General features: G+C 36.3%; 1 protein-coding gene across 1 annotated transcript in view; it reads right to left on the bottom strand.

Annotated features, from left to right (window-relative positions):
- Frmd5 (FERM domain containing) overlaps positions 1-20609 on the bottom strand; it is a 501610-nt gene that overhangs the window by 356419 nt on the left and 124582 nt on the right. Inside the window, exon 5 of the mRNA XM_090406270.1 lies at positions 1153-1231. Within this exon, the coding sequence (XP_090262396.1) occupies positions 1153-1231 (79 nt within the window). The remainder of the gene's footprint in view (positions 1-1152; positions 1232-20609) is intronic.

Here is a 20609-nt window from a genome sequence, read left to right as displayed (position 1 = left end):
ATCGGTCAGCACTCTGTTTGTCCACACGAGAAAACAGGAACAGAAAAAAACGGGGTGGGGTGGGGTTCAAACCCAAGTGAACTCGCTTTTTATTCTTCTTTTTTTGCGCCCTCTTTTTGTAATGGAGGATCTCTCACTGTGCTCTCCTATTCACCCCTACGTGATTGCATCACACTTCTGCTCCTTGAAGAGCGCTCATTTCGCCGAACGAGTTCAGCTCGCCTTCCACGAACACTTCCGTTGCACCATTACGTCATCGTAGGCAGCTAGCCAGCAACTTTTGAACCTTTGTTTGCACTTAGATTTATATTCTTACACAGTATAATTTAGACATGCAATTTTCACCTCAACATTACTTCTTTCTAAGGTAATTGTAACAGGTTTTCTTTTATATTTTTCTTATAGTGCAAACATTTCTAGCTCAGAATTATGTTTCTTCTTAAATCTTGAATGAATGACTTTTTGTTGAAAGAGTCCCCATTCAAGATCTAACAGTACATCAATTTTCAAATACTTTACATTTCATTTTGACAATAATATTACTAATCGACACACATTGCAAGTGCCGACATGTGTTACGAAACCAAAACTAATAATATATTAAAATTGAGAAACAATTGTAAAAATATTCATTATTGTAAATTATGATTATTTTACACTAAGTTACTAAGTTTTTAAAACTTAAAAAAAAATGTATTTTAAATAATTTGAAATTACAACTTTACAAACTCTGTGATTGTAATTCAGATTTACCACTGGAATATATTTCTATACAAGTACAAAGTCTGATCACGGTGATTATAATTGAAAATGTGTAAAAATCTTCAGAGATTTCAATAAACATTTAGATTTGAAGATACTTTGACGTAGTAACATGGAATTATTCAGAAATTAATTCCAAGACAATAAGATTTGATTATATTTTATTTTTGCAACATTTGATATAACAATAAAATACACAAACGTTAATTCTGTAATTTTATACAAATATATACACACAAAGATTGAAAAATATTTATTACATAATATATTTCCACATCCTTTTCATGTAAAGTTTGTATTAGGTTTTGCTTGATCAAACATAAGTAATGCATTTCTCATCCTACATGCATAGACAAATATGTGGATTAAACATAAAAATTATTTCAGTACCTTGTTATTTCCTCTTTAAGACGATATGGCTCTGGAAGATAAAACTTGATTCGAAAACAAAACACAATTGGATTCATTCCTAAAGTTGAAAAAAAAAAAAAAAATATATATATATACACACACACACACACACACACAAATGAACAGTAAAAATAAATATACTATATAGAAAAAGAAAATTATTAGTATTAAACGGGCATTAGTATAAAACATTGATATCATATTTGTAATTCTTTGTACAGTATTGTCTAGTATAGATTTCACTGTAACATTTCATATGGGCATTTTATATAACATACACACACTTTAGAAAATTTGCTTTACATAAATTGTGCTTTCTGTACCCAATGAATGCATTATAAACAACTGTTACCATGTAGTATTTTCTGCAACTTAAAATTTGAAAGATGTTATAGGACATAGATGCCGAACCTATGGCGTGCGTGCCACAGGTGGCACATCCGAGAATTTTGCTGGCAAATCAATGATTTACAGGTGATATCCTTTTATACGCTTATAAATTCAACTTTTTTTTTAATTATTACCACATCCGAGAATTTTGCTGGCAAATCAATGATTTACAGGTGATATCCTTTTATACGCTTATAAATTCAACTTTTTTTTTAATTATTACAATACGTACAAATTAAATTTTGTTTTACACGAGAGAGCAGCTATGAAGATGTGGATACGATTGGTGCAGTATTAACAAAATATCATGCGACCCAAAGACAAAGGCAACAGACAAGTGTTGAGTTGAAATGCTAATTCTGTTCAACCGAATTCCATAACATCTGAAACTGTCAAAACAACATTCGCTATATATATCTTAGTTTTAGCACATTCACGATGGGGTATCGTTTATCGTTCCGACAGAACTTCTCATTACCAGCTGGCTCAACTCACACAAAGTTTCAACACTTGGTTGAATTTTATTCCTGCATGTTTGCTTTTGAGCTGGCAGGCGAACTCACACACGCATTATATGTTTTTCTCCAAAAACATATTTTTTTGGAGAAAATAAAGGACAAATCAGAAATTGTTTCATAATAAATAAAATTGCATTTATAATGTTTATTGTAAAATATAAGCATATACATAGCATTTTAAACAATCATATTATTATTTAAAAAAATTAATTTTGACACTTTTCACAAGAATGACCTTTTTTTTTTTAATGAATCAGGTTCGTGTTTTAAAAATTCATAAAACTGTATACAACTCATGTCAAAGTTCCATTTGGTATAAATGCATGCTTTCAATGTTTCGATTTTTAATTGTTTTTTTTTCACTGGTCCACATATTGTTCACTAATGAATACTCGTTTGGAGACATTAGATTCAGGGAGATATAAGCAAAATTAAACGATTTTTAAAATTTTTTAAAAGATACATGTTTACCTGAGAAATATTTAAAATTTTCAAATCATCTACGTCGGCAGGACTCATCAATTTGTCGCCATTCTTCGATCTTTTCACTGGTGACATAACTTTTAATACACGAAACTTCATCAAATAGTTCGCCGTCATTTATGATCAAGTTCCAGTGACTGAAAGTGAACAAAACACTTTCCTCGATCTTTGCCCGCAGAAGGATTTCTCGTAGTAGGACCCATTCAAATATTTCATTTCTACGAAACGGCTGTCCCAGTTATTTAAATAATCAATACATGTTGGGTAAAATTTATGAATTGCATCTATTGAAATAGATGCAATAAAGGAAATAAAGGACTGTCCTCTTAAATAAAGGATGTATGGTCACTGTAATTATATGGCATGTTTCAATTCGTGGTAGAATTTTATTTGAAGTTAGCCTTTGTGATCTGTCATAATGACATCGAGAATTTCAAATGCAATAAAACAAACACTTATTTCATGTAATTGAAAAATTGAACAATAGATTTTAGTTAGATACTGTGTTTAAGTGCAACATATGGTTTTGCTCGAGTCTATACAGCATAGCACCTCAAGGGCTCACTTTAGTGAGTACGGGCATGACAAATCCAAGGTACCTGATGCTGGACCATGCCTTCATTTAATATACAACTGTTATACTGGTCCCTCCCCTTTTTTCTTTCCTTCTTTCTTTTCTTCTTGCTCCTTTCCCCCAATGCTATTAGAGAATTCAAGGGCTAGGGGTGAATCTTTCCTATTTTGCTATTTCATCTTATGTAGAAAGGGCCTCTGCAACCCTACCACTTTCTTCTTGCAGTGACTTCACTCCAAAATGCTCCTAGTGGATTCACAGAAGCAACATCAATTCTGTTGGATGATTTTTTGGAGACCAATGAGGAGAACTCACCAGAAATGCTTTGGGAAGGAGTCAAGGTCATAATACAGGATACAGCGAAGTATCTCAGCCCAATAAGAAGACCAAGAGACCCATGGATATCATATTGAACATGGGAACTAATCAAAACAAGGCGGTTGGAAAAACAAATAGACACAGGGACTGAAGAATACAAGAGATTACATAGAGAAGTCAGAAGAGCCATCAAGCAGGACAAGGAAAAGTTCTATACTAACAAATGTGAAGAAATAGAGTTCCAGATGAGAAGGTACAATTATAAAAGGATGTTTCATTTAGTTCGTGACTTAAAGCACAAGTTTAAGCCTAAATTGAATGTCATCAAAGACAGGAATGGATCATTACTAACAGAAGAGTTGGAAATCAAAAACAGATGGAAAGAATACTGTGAGGAACTGTACAGCAGAGTGGATAAGAAAATGTGGAGCCAGGAAAATTTTGATTTGGAACCACCTCCACTTAGGTTAAGCAGTTAAGCAGCTCAACAGCAATAAGGCCCCATGTGCAGATGAAATCCCAGTAGAGTTAATTAAGGCCACAAGGGATGGATGGATAACAGTGTTTCATAGATAGATTACAAGGATATGGGAGACAGGATCATGGCCTAGGGACTGGAAGAAGTCAGTTTTCATACCACTACATAAGAAAGGTGATATGAAGGTGTGCAAGAATTATAGAACTATTAGTTTGATATCTCATGCAAGCAATATTTTATTGAAGATCATGCTAAATAGGATCGAGGCCAAAGTTCAGGCAGAGATGCCCGAGGAACAAGCAGGTTTTAGGAAAGGTAAGGGCACCAGAGATCAGATCCTTTGCCTTACACAGAGCATAGAAAAATATAAAGAATTCAGACTCCCTCTGGTAATGCGTTAATTAGACTAAAGTTTTTGACTGTGTTGGGCATGCGAAACTGGGGAAGTAATGAAAAGAATGGGTTTTCCTCAACACACTATCAGGTTGACAGCAACTTGTATAAGGAGCAAGAAGTCACGGTAATAACAGGTGTTGGATTGACTGACTGGCTTCAAGTTGGAAAAGGAGTCAGGCAAGGATGTTTACTTTCTCCTCACTTGTTTAGTATATATGTGGAGGACATCATGCATGAAGCATTGGATGAGCTCAGGACAGAAACTAGGATAGGAGGTAAATTGATCAGTAATCTGAGGTATGCTGATGATACAGTACTCCTTTGTAACGACATGGAAGAACTAGGACTAATTCTTGACAAAGTTAACAAGATCACTAATAACAGAGGACATTAACTAAATCCTAGCAAGGCAAAGATTATGGTTCTCAAAGGAAATACAAATAGAGAAACAAGTGTACATTAATAGAGAAAGAATTGAGGAAGTCAGCAAGTTTGAGTAGCTGGGATTCATTATTAATGTGAAGAATTGCTGTTCAGAAGATGTCAGAAAAAGGTTAGGAATGGCTAAAACAACAGTCAGAGATCTGTCTAAAATCTGGAAGGATGGATCTATCTCCATGGGAACAAAGTTGAGGATTTTGGATGCAGTTGTTTTTCCAACAGTGACTTATGGATGTGAGACTTGGAACCTAAAGAAGTCAGATAAGAAACGGATATCTGATTTTGAGATGTGGTGTTACAGAAGGCTGTTGAAGATATCATATACTGAAAGGCATACAAATGAATGGGTGTTAGAAAAGATTTAAGGCTTCTTAAGTATATTGACAGAAGAAAGTTAAAATATTTTGGACACATAGAAAGGATGAAAGGGGTACTTCTAAGAACAATAATAGAAGGTAAAGTTCCTGGAAAAAAAAGAGACTGGGGTAGACCATCAATGAGATGGATCGATGGTGTGTGTGGAGTGACTGATCTTCAGAGAGTTGAGGCCACCAGAAAAGCAAACAACAGGACTACATGGCGAGGCCTGGTGTGGCACATCACCGAGCATTGGAGTGACCATATGGCATCTGTAGATGCCCAGTGAACATAGTAGTAGTATACAGCATAGTTTCTGTGGGAGGGGTCAATAATAGTGCAATGAAAGACAGCTGGAATAAAAACTGCTCTAACTAATGAATCACACAATTTGGTGAGAAATATATTACACAGATGGCAAAAGCCTCTGTACCTTATTCAGGGATACAATAAAACTACACTTGTTTTTCTTGCATCTGCAGTATAATGGCTGTTGGGGAGGGCATGTTGTTACTGTGCGGGAGCGAGTTATTATCTCCTCGAAGTGAACATGTTTAAACATTTTTCGTGTGCAAGGTAATATGCAAAACTTTTTGATGTCTTTTTTTGTAAAGTAAAATCAGGGGTGTGTCACTCTTCAACTTGTCAGTAGAAGAGTGACAAGTTGACACTCTTTTGCTGCTTCGCCTGCTCAGCTGACTTCTATGGTGAGTTACAATGTAATGAATATCTTTCTCACTACAGTTTTTTTTCTTTCAAACCAACATCATTAAAATTAATTTAATAATACAATAATCAATTTTAATAAATTTAGTTTAATCCTTTATCCAAGTGTGAGCAAACAAAGTTTGTGCCTGAAAGTATCTTCAGGACTGGGGTAAGGCGGTACAACACCGGGCTACTCGTTGCAAAGGTGGAACAAGCTCACAACACTCCTATCTCAGTATCTCCCATAATGCAAAACACATCTCCTTGTGGATATGTATAATGTTATGCATTAAGCAGAGGGCCACTACCCAGACTAGTTTCGACCTTTATTGAGGTCTATTCCGTGGGAGCCAGGCCCGAGTGGAGATACCAGGCAGAAGCATTAGCAAGGTCATCTCTACCTATAGGAGTTGTATAGGTAGAGATGACCGTGCATAGATAATTAAATGTCCCGGATATAGGAGTTGTATAGGTAGAGATGACCTTGCTAATGCTTCTGCCTAGTATCTCCACTTGGGCCTGACTCCCACCGAAGAGACCGCAATAAAGATCGAACTACTCTGGGTAGTGGCCCTCTCCTTAATGCATAACATTATACATATCCACAAGGAGATGTGTTTTGCATTATGGGAGATACTGAGATAGGAGTGCTGTGATCTTGCTCCACCTTTGCAACGAGTTGCCCAGTGTTGTACCGTTACCCCCAGTCCTGAAGATACATTCAGGTGCAAACTTTGTTTGCTCACACTTGGATAAAGGATTAAACTAAATTTATTATAGTCTAACCAAATGAAAAATAAACTTTCAATAATCAATTTTATACTGAATAATATTATAAATTTATATATAAATATTATAAATAAAATAAAATATTATTTATAAAATATTATAAATTAATTAATTTTCTATTAATTTTCCCCCTACTAATAACTGCCCAGTGTTACACCCTGATACCTTCACTATGTGGAATTTTCAGTTATCATGGTGTAACATGAAGAGAAAATAAAATAAAACCCCTGTATAAGAGCTAATACATAAATTACTTAAAGAAAAATATTCTTGCATCCAAGTAAAATATATAACAAAAAAGTGTTTGAAGAACTAAATAATAAAAGAAGGAAAATATTACAGTTGTGATATAAAAAAATTAGTGAAGTAAAACAGAAAGGATTAGTCATAAGAAATTGTATGTGAGAGTCTAGAGATTAAAATATTAAGTAAATTCTTAGAAAATTTTTGGAAGGGGGGTTAATTTAGAGGCTAGCAAAAGAAAAACAACAGACTATCACTCAGGGTCAATTCCTGAATTGAGACATTGTCACGTGTGAGTCACGGGCTCGCCGACCAAAGGATGTTTGGCAGAAAAACGCCACCCTAATTGGCCAGTGAAATCGAATCAAGTAAGGGGCAGAGAAAAGAAATTAAAGAAGGTGCCATTAGAGGTTAAGGTATAAAAGGGTTAGAACCCCCCACCAGGGGCTTTTTTTTCCCGGATAGTTTCTTCACGAGCTCCTTCGTATAGGTTTTCACAAGGTTTTCCTGAGTGGCGGGATTGGAGTTATCTCCGTTATCACAACAAGGAAACAAAAGTGAGTGGGATTTCAATTCCGTATTTCCTATGGTAAGAAACGAGGAATGCCATTTGGCTAAAGGAAAGGTCTTATCTATGTGTTTCATCATCCGGTGACAACTACGAAAAAAGGAAATCTGTAAAGAAGTCGGTGTCCTCGTGGTGAGTTTCACAGCCATGGTATAGATGATTCTAAAGCGTGTTCTTTATTCAAGTATGAAAAGTAAAGATCGCATAAGCACAGTTTAATGCCAAAAGAACTTAGGAGTGACCGTTATAGGAGAGATCATACCAGGATAGTTTAATTGGAAAAAGGTAGAGGCCAATATAGAAAACTCAAGAGAAAAAGGTACTGTAAAAATCTCGTGTTAACTGAAAATCATCTGTAATTGTAATTATTATTCTATTACTGAACTGTTGAAGAGACTAAGCAAATTTATAGTAGGACTTTAGTACATGACTGATTATAATGAAAGTGTGCTTGTTAATATTATACAAGTAATTCATGTGTCCTGAGAATTATGCATGTGTAACATATAGGAAAGTTTTAAATGTCAAAGTTATGTGTTAGTACAGTGAAAGGATAATTTAATCTATAGTTTTGGATAGTTAAATAGAGTGAATTGATCACATATGTCCATGTGCTACAGCATATAGCGTATATTCAGACTAATATAGGGTTAACTAAGGTATTAATTAGATCTGGGATTATATATATGAGTGTATGAGTTGAATTTGTTATGGCGGCATGATCGCAATACCCATATAGGATCTTAGCCAAATACTTGTGATAAGCTAATGTAATTTGTAAAATGTTTTCTTAGTATTGAATTGAATTATATTAGAAATTGAATTGTACCATACTAATGAGTTTAATAAACCTTTGTACATTGATAAACAGTTGTCTGAAATTGCTGCCCAAAGCACCACTTGAAAACGTATGAACCTAATCACACGGGAGGGGAGAATATTTAAATGAGTAACGAGATAAAGTGTCACGACTGCAATATTGTTTCACATTCAGACATATTTTAGTAATTGCTCCTTGTTTTTGTATTTAATATCTCAAACTAAATGTCCCAAAAGGTGCAGTATAATATAAATATTAGGGACACTAAGGGGAGAAATAGCTTAAATATTTGTATTTTGGGGTGATATCTCGTGCATAGATAATAGTTCAACATAGATAAGCAGAATTTCACTAGATAGAATAATAATCATAAATTGGGACACAACACCAGCATGTCAGCAACTTGATTTGTAAATTTTTGGCAAGTGCCGGAAAGACAGCAACTCAATCTGTAAACTTTTGGCATGCGCACATTTCGCCACCACTGTTATAGGACAAATGTATTAAGTTACATACTATGTTTAGCACTACAACAAATCTGTTCTGCTGGCATGTATGCAAAGTGTCTAGAGGAGGGGCATGATTTTCAATATTAGTATCATTCCAGTTGTCTCTAATTACACTGACTGTTACTAACTAAAATATCTAGACTGTAAATGTCTCTGCACTGTATTTAGTGATAAAATAAAACTACCGTATATTATCGCATATAATGCGAAAAATTTATGGTAAAAAATACTACTTAAAGTTAGGGGTTCGCTTTATATGCGGATCCTAAAAAATATAACATCTTATTCGCATAACGCATAACGGTCCTGACTTGATGAGTGAAGCATAAATGCTTTTTATATTCCCCTCCATCTGAAAAGGAAAGTTCTTTGGGTGGAGAATTATTGAGCTTTAAGCTCGCCCTGAAAGGGCAGTGAGATTAACTGTGTTCAGCTGAGCATAGAATTGACTTGGGTGTCTTGAATTTGCAGAAATCTGCTTCATTATAGTCTGAAGCTTGCTTGATCAGTGGGTTCGGATAATTAATTGTCTTATTGAAGAACTTTTCAGCTAGGTCATGAAGAAGAGATGTGATGTAGAGAATGCTGACGTCTCTGTTAATTTGGGAGTTTCTGATAAACCACGGAGCATCTAAACTCATTCTCAGACATTTGTTTTGTATTCTCTGCAGCTTATGAATATTTGTTTTCGAAGTATGACTCCATGCGGGAGATGCATAAGTTATGACTGGGCGTATTACCATCTTGTATATGAGCAGTTTGTTCTGAGTACTGAATTTACTTTTTCTGTTGATCATGGGGTAGAGCTGCGCTATTGCTTTGGATGCCTTTGAACTTATGTGTTCTATATGGTTGGTGAATTGTAGTTTTTTATCCAGAATTACTCCAAGATATTTGACTGTATTCTGCCACGGAACTTTAACACCTAGTAAATGTATATCTTCCTTGATTTGAGGCTTCTTTCTAGTGAAGAGTATGGCTGAGCTCTTCTGTGGATTGGTTTGAATTCTCCAGTCCATAAACCATCTTTCTAGTGCGTGAATGCTGCTTTGGAGGTTTCTTAATAGCTAGTTTGGGGCTGAGAGATCTTGCTAATAATGCAGTGATTGTTGAGCTTGGGTTTTGAGGGATATCAGCAATATAGATAGAAAACAGCAAGGGGGCCAAGAGTGAGCCCTGCAGCACTCCCGCCAGAACCTTGCGTCTGGTTGATACAGTTTCATTTATTTTGACTTGCATGTATCTGTCTCTGAGGTAAGAGTGAATTATTTGTTCAGTTTGTGTTATAAGGCATATTGAATGTGATGAGCTTGTAGAGAAGACCTTGATGCCACACCTTATCAAAAGCCTTTGCAGCATCTAAAAAGACTGCAGCTGTATGAAGGTTCCGGTTGAAGCCTTCGGAGATGTATTCGATCGGCTTGTGGATCTGTTGAACAGTGGAGTGGTTTGTTCTGAATCCAAATTGCTCATTTGGGATTATATGTAGTTGATCCATTTGTGATTGAAGCCTAGTAAGGACTACTTTTTCTGCAATCTTTCCAAGGTTAGACAGAAGACTGATAGGTCTGTAGTTTTCAGGGAGTTGAGCGTTTTTTCCCATCTTTTTGATTGGTGTGACATCTGCTATTTTCCATGTTAAGGGGAAATACTGGAGTCTGAGGATGGCATTAATTATGTTGACTAGATGTACAATGGCTTTTCTGGGGAGTAGTTTAATTATTTTGTTTGTAATTCCATCTGAGCCTGGAGCTTTATTGTTGTTCAGGTGGGTTATAATGTTTATAACTTCTGGTGGAGAAGTAGGTGTGAGAGGTTCTAGGTCATCTTTTTGTTGTGTTATGGCCTGCCTAGCTCGGCGGTGAATCTTGTAGGTGAGATTGATGTTCAAATTTTCATATGAGGGGTTGCATTGACTTTCCAAGCTGTCGGCCAGAGCCTCTGCCTTTTCTTTATCAGTGTGAGCTATTCCTTTCGAGGTTTGAATTGGGGGTAAAAGTTGTCTTTTGGTGCGGAAGGTTCTCAAAAACTTCCATATGGAGTTGTCCTCAGGGTTTAATTTTGTTAGCTTAGATTCCCATTCCTGGTTTTGATGTTTTTGGAGGGCTTCACGTACTTGTCTGTTTAATTTATTCAAATTTGCTTTATCTTGAGGGGCTCTTGTGTTATGATACCTCTTTCTGGTTTTGTTTTTCAGTCTAATTAAATCCATAATTTCCTCGGGGATCCGTTCACGAGGGTGAAAAACTGTAGTTTGGGTAATTGACTTTATTGCATTTTTGATCTGACTGGTAAAGTTGTTTGCAGCCATTTCTATCTCCTCTTTAGTGTGAATAATAGGGACTGGGCCAATGTGATCAGGTAGGATTCTGGAGAGTTTGTCCCAAGATATGAAAGAGTAGGGAGGGGAGAATTGTTCTTGTGTACCAAGTTGAAGCAGAATAGGGTTGTGATCTGATGAAAGTTCATTTATTGTTTCCGGCTGATATTGGTATCTGATGTTTTTGAGGACAACTATGTCAAGTACATCTGAACTTCCAGTTGAGCTGTGATGGGTGGGCTCTGTGGGTCCGGTTACAACAATAGAATTTTGTGTTGAGTAATGATTTAGAATTCGACCTTTGCTGTTCATTGTGGAGCTATGCCAGGCTGTATGTTTGGCATTGAAGTCACCAGCCAAGATGATAGAGTCAGCGAAACCGAGAATGGAGTCCAAGTCAGATACCAGCAATGGAATGCTGGGTGGATTATATACAGCATAGATTTTGATATTGCCAGCATTGTTGGTATTAACTTCAATGCTTGTTATCTCTAGGTTCTTGGTTTGGGGATTGGTCAGAATATTGTGGCTTAGGTATTTTTAATGTATATAGCTGTTCCTCCTCCGCTGCTGGTGAGTCTATCTGTTTTGTACATAGTATAGTTCCATAATTTGGGATTATTAGCTAGTATGAGATGTGTTTCGTTTACTAGAATTATATCAGGAGTGTATCTGTGAGTGAATTCTTGTATTTCTAGAATTTTGTTTTTGAGTCCGTTGGCATTCCATTCAGTGATCATGAAAGAGTTGGGATGGAATTTTCTTCTATTCATTGTTGAGGGCTGTCAGAATTGAGTGGGTACCTTGTAGGAATCTTTTCGTGAAGGACAGCGAAGGATTCTTCATACTGAATTCTTGTAACATGGTAGCTAGTGAGGCAGTTAGTACTGATGTTAGATTTGAGCCTATATGGTCATGAGATGGAGTAGCCTTTGTTCGTGCTGCCTCTGCATAAGTTTTAGGCATTTGTTTCCTTTCTTGAGTTGTTGGGCTAGAGATAGTTGGGCTGGGGTGTGACCAGCACGGTTGTCTTGAGCATCGCTGAATTGTGTTGGAAGGGTAGTTTTTTGTAACCCTCGGTTATTTGGGTGTGTAATGCATCCCTTGTAGTTTGCAGGGTGAGGTTCTTCACAATTGGCACATTTAGCTGGAGTGGATCTTGGTTTTGTACACATGACGGTCTGGTGGCCCTAGCCACATTTTAAACACCTGTAATTTGCCTTGCAAAGTTTTTGGGCATGGCCAAACCTTTGGCACCTATGGCACTGCCCAGCTGTCGACTTCTTCCTTAGTGATTCAGTAGAAATTCTGAGGCCACATATCGTTGTTAATTCATAAATCTCTTTCTGTGTCTTATCAATTTCTATGAGTAGCAGTGGCATTGGCCGTTTATCTGCCCTGAGCAACCTGCTCACTTTCACTGGTGTTAGGTTCCGACTCATAAGATCAGTGGTGACTTCTTCACAGGTGACACCCTCAGTCACTCCGCAAAGCACAACCTTGAGATTTTTCTCACTGGGTAAAGCAAAAGTATGATATGGAAGACTCTTGTTATCCATTAATCTTGTCAGCTGTCTGTAGTCAGTGACTGAGGCTGGTTGGATTTTGACTCCATCTTGATTTCTTGCCCAGGAATATGCAATTTTGTGTTCCCTAAGGGCTGTTGTGACAGTGGTCCATCTGTCCTTGTCCCTTAGTGGAACTGGTGGAACCTTTTTGGTGTTCCTTGGGACTTCTAATGTTGGTGTGTCTTCATCCATCTGGTCTTCTACGGTTCTTCTTCTTTTGTTAGAGTGCTCCCCTTGAGAGATGTTTTGACAGGGGGATTTTGGTGACAGAGCAGCAATGAGATCCTCTTGTGAGATCTCATTCTCCTCCTCCTCTCCATTAATTAGAGTGAATATACTCTTTTATAAATCCTGGCCAGTCAGTTTCTAATTTGCTTATTATAAGTTTGAGTACCTCTAGAGACTGCTCCTTGTTAAGGATCTGGATGTGATCTTTGATGTTGTCCATCTCAAAGTGGCGATTTCCTGCCAGCAGAAATGGGTTAAAAGCAGTATAATAATCCCACAGGGGCAGGGGCCTGCCAGCAAAGTATCCTAGACGGAGACTACTAGCAATGTATAATCCCGCAGTGCTTGAAGCCTGCCAGCAAATGTCCTGTAGACTGAGTTAGTCTACTAGCAAAGTCTTCTTAGAACCTACTAGTTTGGGAAAAGGAGTATCAATATCTCACTTGGCTACTGTTAGAAACCTACCTCCCTATAAAACCTTAATACCGCCATTGCAGGTGGGGCCTGCCAGCCATTTGACCTCTTGCACATTTCATGCAGAGGGGGAGACGGTAGGAATCACACTGTGTTAGCACCAGTGCAATGTGAGATTACTGAGAAACCTTGTATGCAATGTAATCAGGCTCAGTCTAAAGTAACACGTCCGTTCTCATCAAAATTGCCACTCTTCATCTTCGGTCCTTTATAACATCTTATTAGACTTGCACACACAATATATACTACTTAATGCCTATGCAACCAAATCTACTTGACCCACTCGCATTTGGCGACCGAGCGCGCATGGTATCTGCGCATGAACTCTCCGTCGCCGAATGATAGAGCATGGTTAGGTATATCGGTTTAACCACAGTTCATTTTAAATATTATTCGTTAAACAAATCTAGCCTGAAAATGAGCCAACAGAAACACAAGCATTCATCTTTTGAAGCAGGATTTAAATTGCATGTCGTGCAATTTGCAGAAGAACATAATAACAGTGTTGCTATGAGAGAATTTGGTGTAGCAAAGAGTAATATTAGACTTTAGCGTAAGCAAAAAGATAGTCTTGAAAAAATCCCCAAAACGAAACGTGCCCATCGTGGAGATGTAGCATCCTTTCCAGAACTCGAAGAAGAGCTAAATGAATGGATTTTGACGCAACGACAAGATGGCATTATAGTAACAAGAAATGCAATTTGTTTTCGAACTCTACAACTCAAGAATGGTAAATTCAAGGACACACCAGGTATTTCATCTTTTCTTGCTTCGCCTGGGTGGTGCAACAGATTTATGGTATGCAAAGCATTAGCATTACGACACCGAACAAAAACTGCGCAGAAGTTACCAAAGCAGCTTGAAGAAAAAGTTCAGTCCTTCCATAAATTTATCATAAAATTACAGAAGTGTCACGGATATGAACTTTCCCAAATTGGCAATATGGATGAGACGCCCATGTACTTTGATATGCCCAGGAATCGAACAGTAAACTCAGTTTGTGAAAAGGGTGTCTTAATAAAAACAACGGCACATGAAAAAACACATTTTACTGTCGTTCTAGCATGCATGGCAAACAGAACCAAATTAAGCCAACAGTGATATTTAAAAGAAAATTCCGAAGCATATGAAATTTCCACCAGGTGTAATTATTCATGCCAATCAGAAAGGTTGGATGGATGAAGAAGGTGTACAATTGTGACTGGATCAAGTATGGAACATACGTCCAGGTAGCGTGTTACGTCAACTAAGCATGCTAGTCTGGGATAAGTTCCGGGCGCATTTAACAAAGGCAAGCAAAGAGAAAGCACGTGAGCTACGTACAGACCTAGCAGTCATACTGGGTGGTCTAACTTCCGTTTTGCAGCCACTTGATGTCAGCTTGAATAAGCCATTTAAAGATCACTTACGTGAAAAATGGAGAGAATGGATATCATCTGGTTTGGTGAAGATGACAAAGGGTGGGAATTTTCAGAAGCCTGAGATCACCCTAGTCACCAGCTGGGTTAAAGAAGCATGGGATTCGATACCATCTGAAATGATTCAACGCGCATTTCTTAAATGTGGAATAAGTAATTCGATGGATGGATCAGAAGATCACGTCATAAACGAAAGCGAGAATGACACGCAACAAATTGGAGAGCATGAAGACGATGACGACAACTGCTACACTGATGACGCAATCCCTACAGATGAATTTATAAATGAAATGTTTGACGACTCAAAAGATGAAGAAGAATTTAAAGGATTTTGACATTTTGTTTTAAAATAAATATTTCTTTCATTAATTCATCTTGTATTTTGACATTTTGTTTTTAAATAAATATTTCTTTCGTTAATTCGTACTGTATTATTTATAATGTTATGGAACAAGATTAACAGATCACGTTATACGTGGACATGACATTTTAGGGCTAGTTTTCAAACAAAATTTCTAGTTCGCATTATACGCGATAATATACGGTACTTGTTATACTTGCTTCTGCAGTATAGTGTAGTGTAAAAATTCGGGCATAAAAATTTGTTTATGCCTGAATTTTTTATTCAGGAATAAATCCTCCTATGTATTATAAGAAGTGGCTCCAAGAAAATACTAAAATATGAGATATTTATTCTTGATAAGACAGAAGAGCTGCTGACAAAAAGAAAGGGGGAAAAAAACTTGGGATTCAACGAAAGGGCAGATGATAATTCCAATGACAGGAAATTATTTATGTATATGTTACTACATAATAAGTGTATACTGATCATCAGTGAATAAAAGAAAATTCTTAGAAACAAAGTGAACTATAAATAAACATAGAAATAAATATACAACAAGCACAACAAATTTTACAAGATGATCTGCTGCTCCATCAAGCCACATATACTCCGCCACACTTAGATGAATCACCTGATCAATATTATTTCAATATATACAGGTAGGTAGGTAGGTAGGTGTGTGTGGGGGGGGACTGTTGTTTATAAATGACTAACCAATAATAAACACCAGCTGTATATATACAGCTGGTGTTTATTATTGGTTAGTTATTTATATTTTGCAAACAAATCTCTTTCACTTTCCTCCTAAGTTATTTTTTTATGTCATCATAAATGCACATATGCTTGTCTAGAGTTTATAGAATCACATGTTCTTCACTCCACCCAGCAACATATAGGACACACATAATATCACAAATGTTAATTATTAATAATTCTGTTGCCAATAATGAAAGCATTTCTATTCAACACCTGCTATTTTTCTCCCTTATATTTCCCATTCATACATCGCTCATTAATGATAGTTTAAATAATCCCTTTTATAGTAATTCAAATATATGAACCAAATATAGCATACTCCTTAATTATTGTTTCTAACATATCCTAAAACAAACACAGTTCCCCCCCCCCAACACAAATTTGGTTATAATCAAAGAAGCATCACAACATGTGGTGCATCTCCCAATATGCTATCACAAAATTGCTGCAGGACATGGTGTTTACTCTCACTTCCATTAGGTGGTTAGGGTGAGTCCAAGAGAGACCCCATTGCAAACATGTTAAAGCCCTATAACAATTTACACACAAATGGACTAAAAAAAAATTGAAGGCAGAGTACAAAGGAAAGAAAAGAAAGTAAAATGCCACAGACATAATTCAGATGCTTTTGGCCATTTAGTTGTGGACTCTTTTGCCTCTTCATAAAGAAACATTTCACATATAAAGATGCAAGTTAAGTGAGGAAGTGAGAGGCTAGCTGCAATTAGCAGTTACGTACCTATGTCTGAAATTTTAGCAGCAGCAATGACGATATTACTAACTGTTAAAGTATGTCTGAAAAATGCCACTTACAGCAATACATTCAACCCTACTTCTTCAGTACTTGGTTTACTGTTTTGCATATTAAGGTTTTTTGTTGTGAGATTATGAATGCCAATAGACTGAGATTAGAAGCAAGAATGTAATATGAAATCTACTACAATGATCTAATACAATGTGCACAAAGTATAGAGTATTTCTACTTGATGCAATGATAATTAAATCCTTTTATTTATTAATAGCTAAGATTGAAATGGATTACAAGAATTTAATTCTTGATAATGAAAATACATCCATCACAAAAAAGAGAAACATAAATCCCATTAACCATTTTCCTCTTCTATGTTAGAGCATATGTAACTGTTGCATTAAAATAACCTTTTCAAGCTCTTGTATTCTTATCACCAACAATACATTGAATAAAGAATCAGTAAGGCATCATGTGTGCTAAAAGCTACTACTACTGGATAAATATGTTCATATGCTGTTGTTTAATAGCTTTCAAATTTAGGCAGTTAAATTTAAAGATTATTCGAGTGAAGATTGCTACATTTCAGATCAATAATTAACATGGTGAATCATTTCTTATCTTACTGCTATCAATATAACATGAATAAAGAACGATTAACATGCCACCACATGTGCTAAAGACTTCTGATTAGGATAAACATTGTTTAGAAGCTTTGAAATTTAGGCATTTATATCTAAAGGTATATTTACCAGCAGAGGCTCATGATTAAAACAAAGAAAAATCAGTAATTCTTTATTTCTTTATTTATTAAGAAGAAAAAAGAAGGGTGTAAACAAAGAAATATTAAACAAAACCAAATGCAATGTTCCTTTAAATAAGCATCATAGTTGCACCTTTTTACATCACCTCGGTTATAAAATAGCAGAGGTGAAGTACAAAGAAACAAGGTATAATTAAAGAAAAATTACATAAAACCAAGAATAATGGTCTCCCTAAAACAAGCATCAATGTTACTTTAACTTAAGCTGTACAATTACAACAGAGACTCCATCACTTAAGTAAAACTATAGTTTTCATACTATGGAATCAGAGGTTGATGGTATTAGATCAAAGTGATTAGTTTTAATAAGTAAATATTTCATCCCAAGTATCTTGGGACATCCTCAGTACAGTAATTCAAACAATACTAGGAATAACAAACAGTTAGGGCGCATGATTACAACGGAATCTCAATGTGCATGCAGTAACGTGTTACAGAAGTAAATTAAAATATAACTGAAAAAACATAGAAAGACTATTTTACACAATTTTCTATGACAATTTCCCATACTTTAGGAATAGTAAGAATGTCGTTGTGGTTTAAATTTGGTCTGTGTAGTAGGGCTTCAGCACTTTCTTTATATAGACGTTCATGTTTAAATAAAGATCTATGTAAAAGTTTCGACTTTTCCCAATGGATCCTATGGTTTGGGTTTTCAACTCCGTGTTGAGAGAGACCAGATTTCTAGGGTTTGAAAAGACGAATGTGGTCTTGGTGTTTCGAGATGCGTTTCTGAACAGATCTACTTGTCTGTCCAAAGTAAGACAAATTGCAGGAACATAGGATCGCATAAACGCCAGGTAACATCAGAGGTGAGATGTTTCCTTAGGAGAAGGTAACAAGTTATAGATCTGGTTGATGGGTTTGTAAGTAGTGGCAAAATTGTATTTCTTCATAATTTTTGAAAGACGTTCGGAGATGCCTTGATATAAGGTAGGGATATCCTATGGACTTCTTCTTGTCTAGGTTGATGTGTGGGGAAGTGACTGATGATTTTTTGAGTTGTTTTAACATTACTGGAACAAATCTGAAAACAAACCCCAACTCAACATCACCAGAGTTAAAGATCGGTACTATCAACGTAAGAAGCCTGAATGGCAAAGAAATGGAGCTAGCTGAGGAATTAGATAAGTACCAGATCGGCATAATAGGGGTGACTGAAACAAAAAAGACCAAAACTGGTGAGATCTTTCTGAGCAATAAATACAAAATGTTATATTCAGGCAATAACAATCAAGGAAAAGAAGGAGTAGCCATAGTATTCAACACAAAATACGAGGCTAATCTTCTTGAATGGCAGTCAGTCTCAAGTAGAGTAATGTGGGCAAATATGAGAATGGGGAACTGGACAATGAGACTTATTTGTGCCTATGGTCCCACAGAAGGTTCTACTAAGGTAGAAGTGGAGGAATTTTTTGAGGCTTTAGAAAAAGCAACTGACACAATGAAAAATGAAAAGTTGGTCCTTGTTGGGGATCTAAATAGTAGAGTAGGAAATGATTGTGAGACATACAAAAATATTTTGGGAAAATTTGGAGAAAAGAGCAAAGCTAATAATAATGGCAAATATCTGTTGGATTTCTGCTCAGGACATGACTTGTTATTACTAACACCATGTTCCAACATAAAAATGTGCACAAATTCACATGGAGAGAAGAGGCTAGGAATAAGAAAAGTCTCATTGACTATGTTATTGTTGATAGTGATGTTTTCTCCCTGGTGCAGGACACCAGAGTGTACAGAGGATTTGAAATTGGAAGTGATCACTATTTAGTCTTGAGCAGGATAAAATTGAATTTCATATTGAAAAGAATAACATGTAAGAAAGTTTTAAAGCGAATAAAAGTTGAGCAGCTCTCAGATGTAAACTGTAGACTAAAATACAGAAATATTATTGAAAAGAAAATGAAAGAGTTTGAGAACAGGAATCAAACCTTGGAGATTCAGTGGCAAACTCTGAAGGAAACATTGATTGATTCTGCCAGAGAGGCATGTGGTGAGGTTGTGTGCAAAGATAAAAAAATCAGAACTCCCTGGTGGACACAGGAAGTTAAAGAGGCAGTGAAGGAAAAGAAGAAAGCATATCAAAAGTTCCTGGCAAATAAGTCAGCTTTTACTCTTACAGAATACAGAGACAAATGTAAGAAAGCTAAACAGTGTGTAAAACTAGCTAAACAAAAGTCATGGGAGGACTTTGGCAAGAATATAGAAAATAAATATCAAGAAGGTGGCAAAATATTCTGGAGGTTGTTGAAGAAGCTTAGGAATGGAGGAAAGAGTGCTGTAAAAGGAATTAGAGATGATAAAGGTGAAATGAAAACAGGAGAAAAAGATATCCTTGAAGTATGGAGTAATTACTTTGAAAAACTGCTAAATGAAACAAGCAGTGATGACAGCACAGTGATAAAAAACACTGACCAGGCATGCAGTCAGGAATACATATCCATACTTCAAGTAGAAAAAGCCATCAAAGGCTTGAAATGTGGAAAGGCAGCAGGAGTAGATGATATTCGACCAGAAATGCTGAAGTATGGTGGTATAAGAGTCTTACAGTGGCTGCACTGCATAGTTCAGAAAGCCTGGACAGAGGGACGAATTCCCGATGATTGGAGTAGAGCTCTCATAGTACCCATATATAAAAAGGGAAATAAAACTGAATGTGAGAATTACAGAGGTATTTCCCTACTGAGTGTTCCTGGCAAGATCTATGCAAGTATACTTGAGAAACAGTTGAGAAGAATTGTGGAAGAAAAGCTTGGTGAAGAACAAGCTGGATTCAGGCCAAATAGAGGCTGTCAGGATCAGATCTTCACTTTACGACAAATAGTCGAGAAAGCATGGGAATATAACAAAGATCTGTATTGAAGTTTTGTCGATTTGGAAAAGGCATATGACAAGGTGCCAAGAGAGAAGCTATTCAATACGCTGCAGTTATATGGTGTCAACGGGGCATTATATCAAGCAATACTTAGTCTTTATTTGAGTTGTGAGTCAGCAGTTAGAATTGAAGGAAGTACAGGAAGATGGTTTAATGTTAAATCTGGTGTGAGACAAGGATGTACATTATCCCCTCTGTTATTCATTATCTATATGGATCACATTATGAAGGAAAGCGGTATTAAACATGATATCAAAATTGGAGATGTTAATATCAGCTCTTTGCTTT

The sequence above is a fragment of the Typopeltis vanoorti genome, chromosome 16 (genome assembly GCF_054136105.1).
Source record: "Typopeltis vanoorti isolate ZY-2024b chromosome 16, IOZ_Tvanoo_1.0, whole genome shotgun sequence".
Lineage (NCBI taxonomy): Eukaryota > Metazoa > Arthropoda > Arachnida > Uropygi > Thelyphonidae > Typopeltis > Typopeltis vanoorti.
This window is presented reverse-complemented; position numbering and strand designations above follow the sequence as displayed.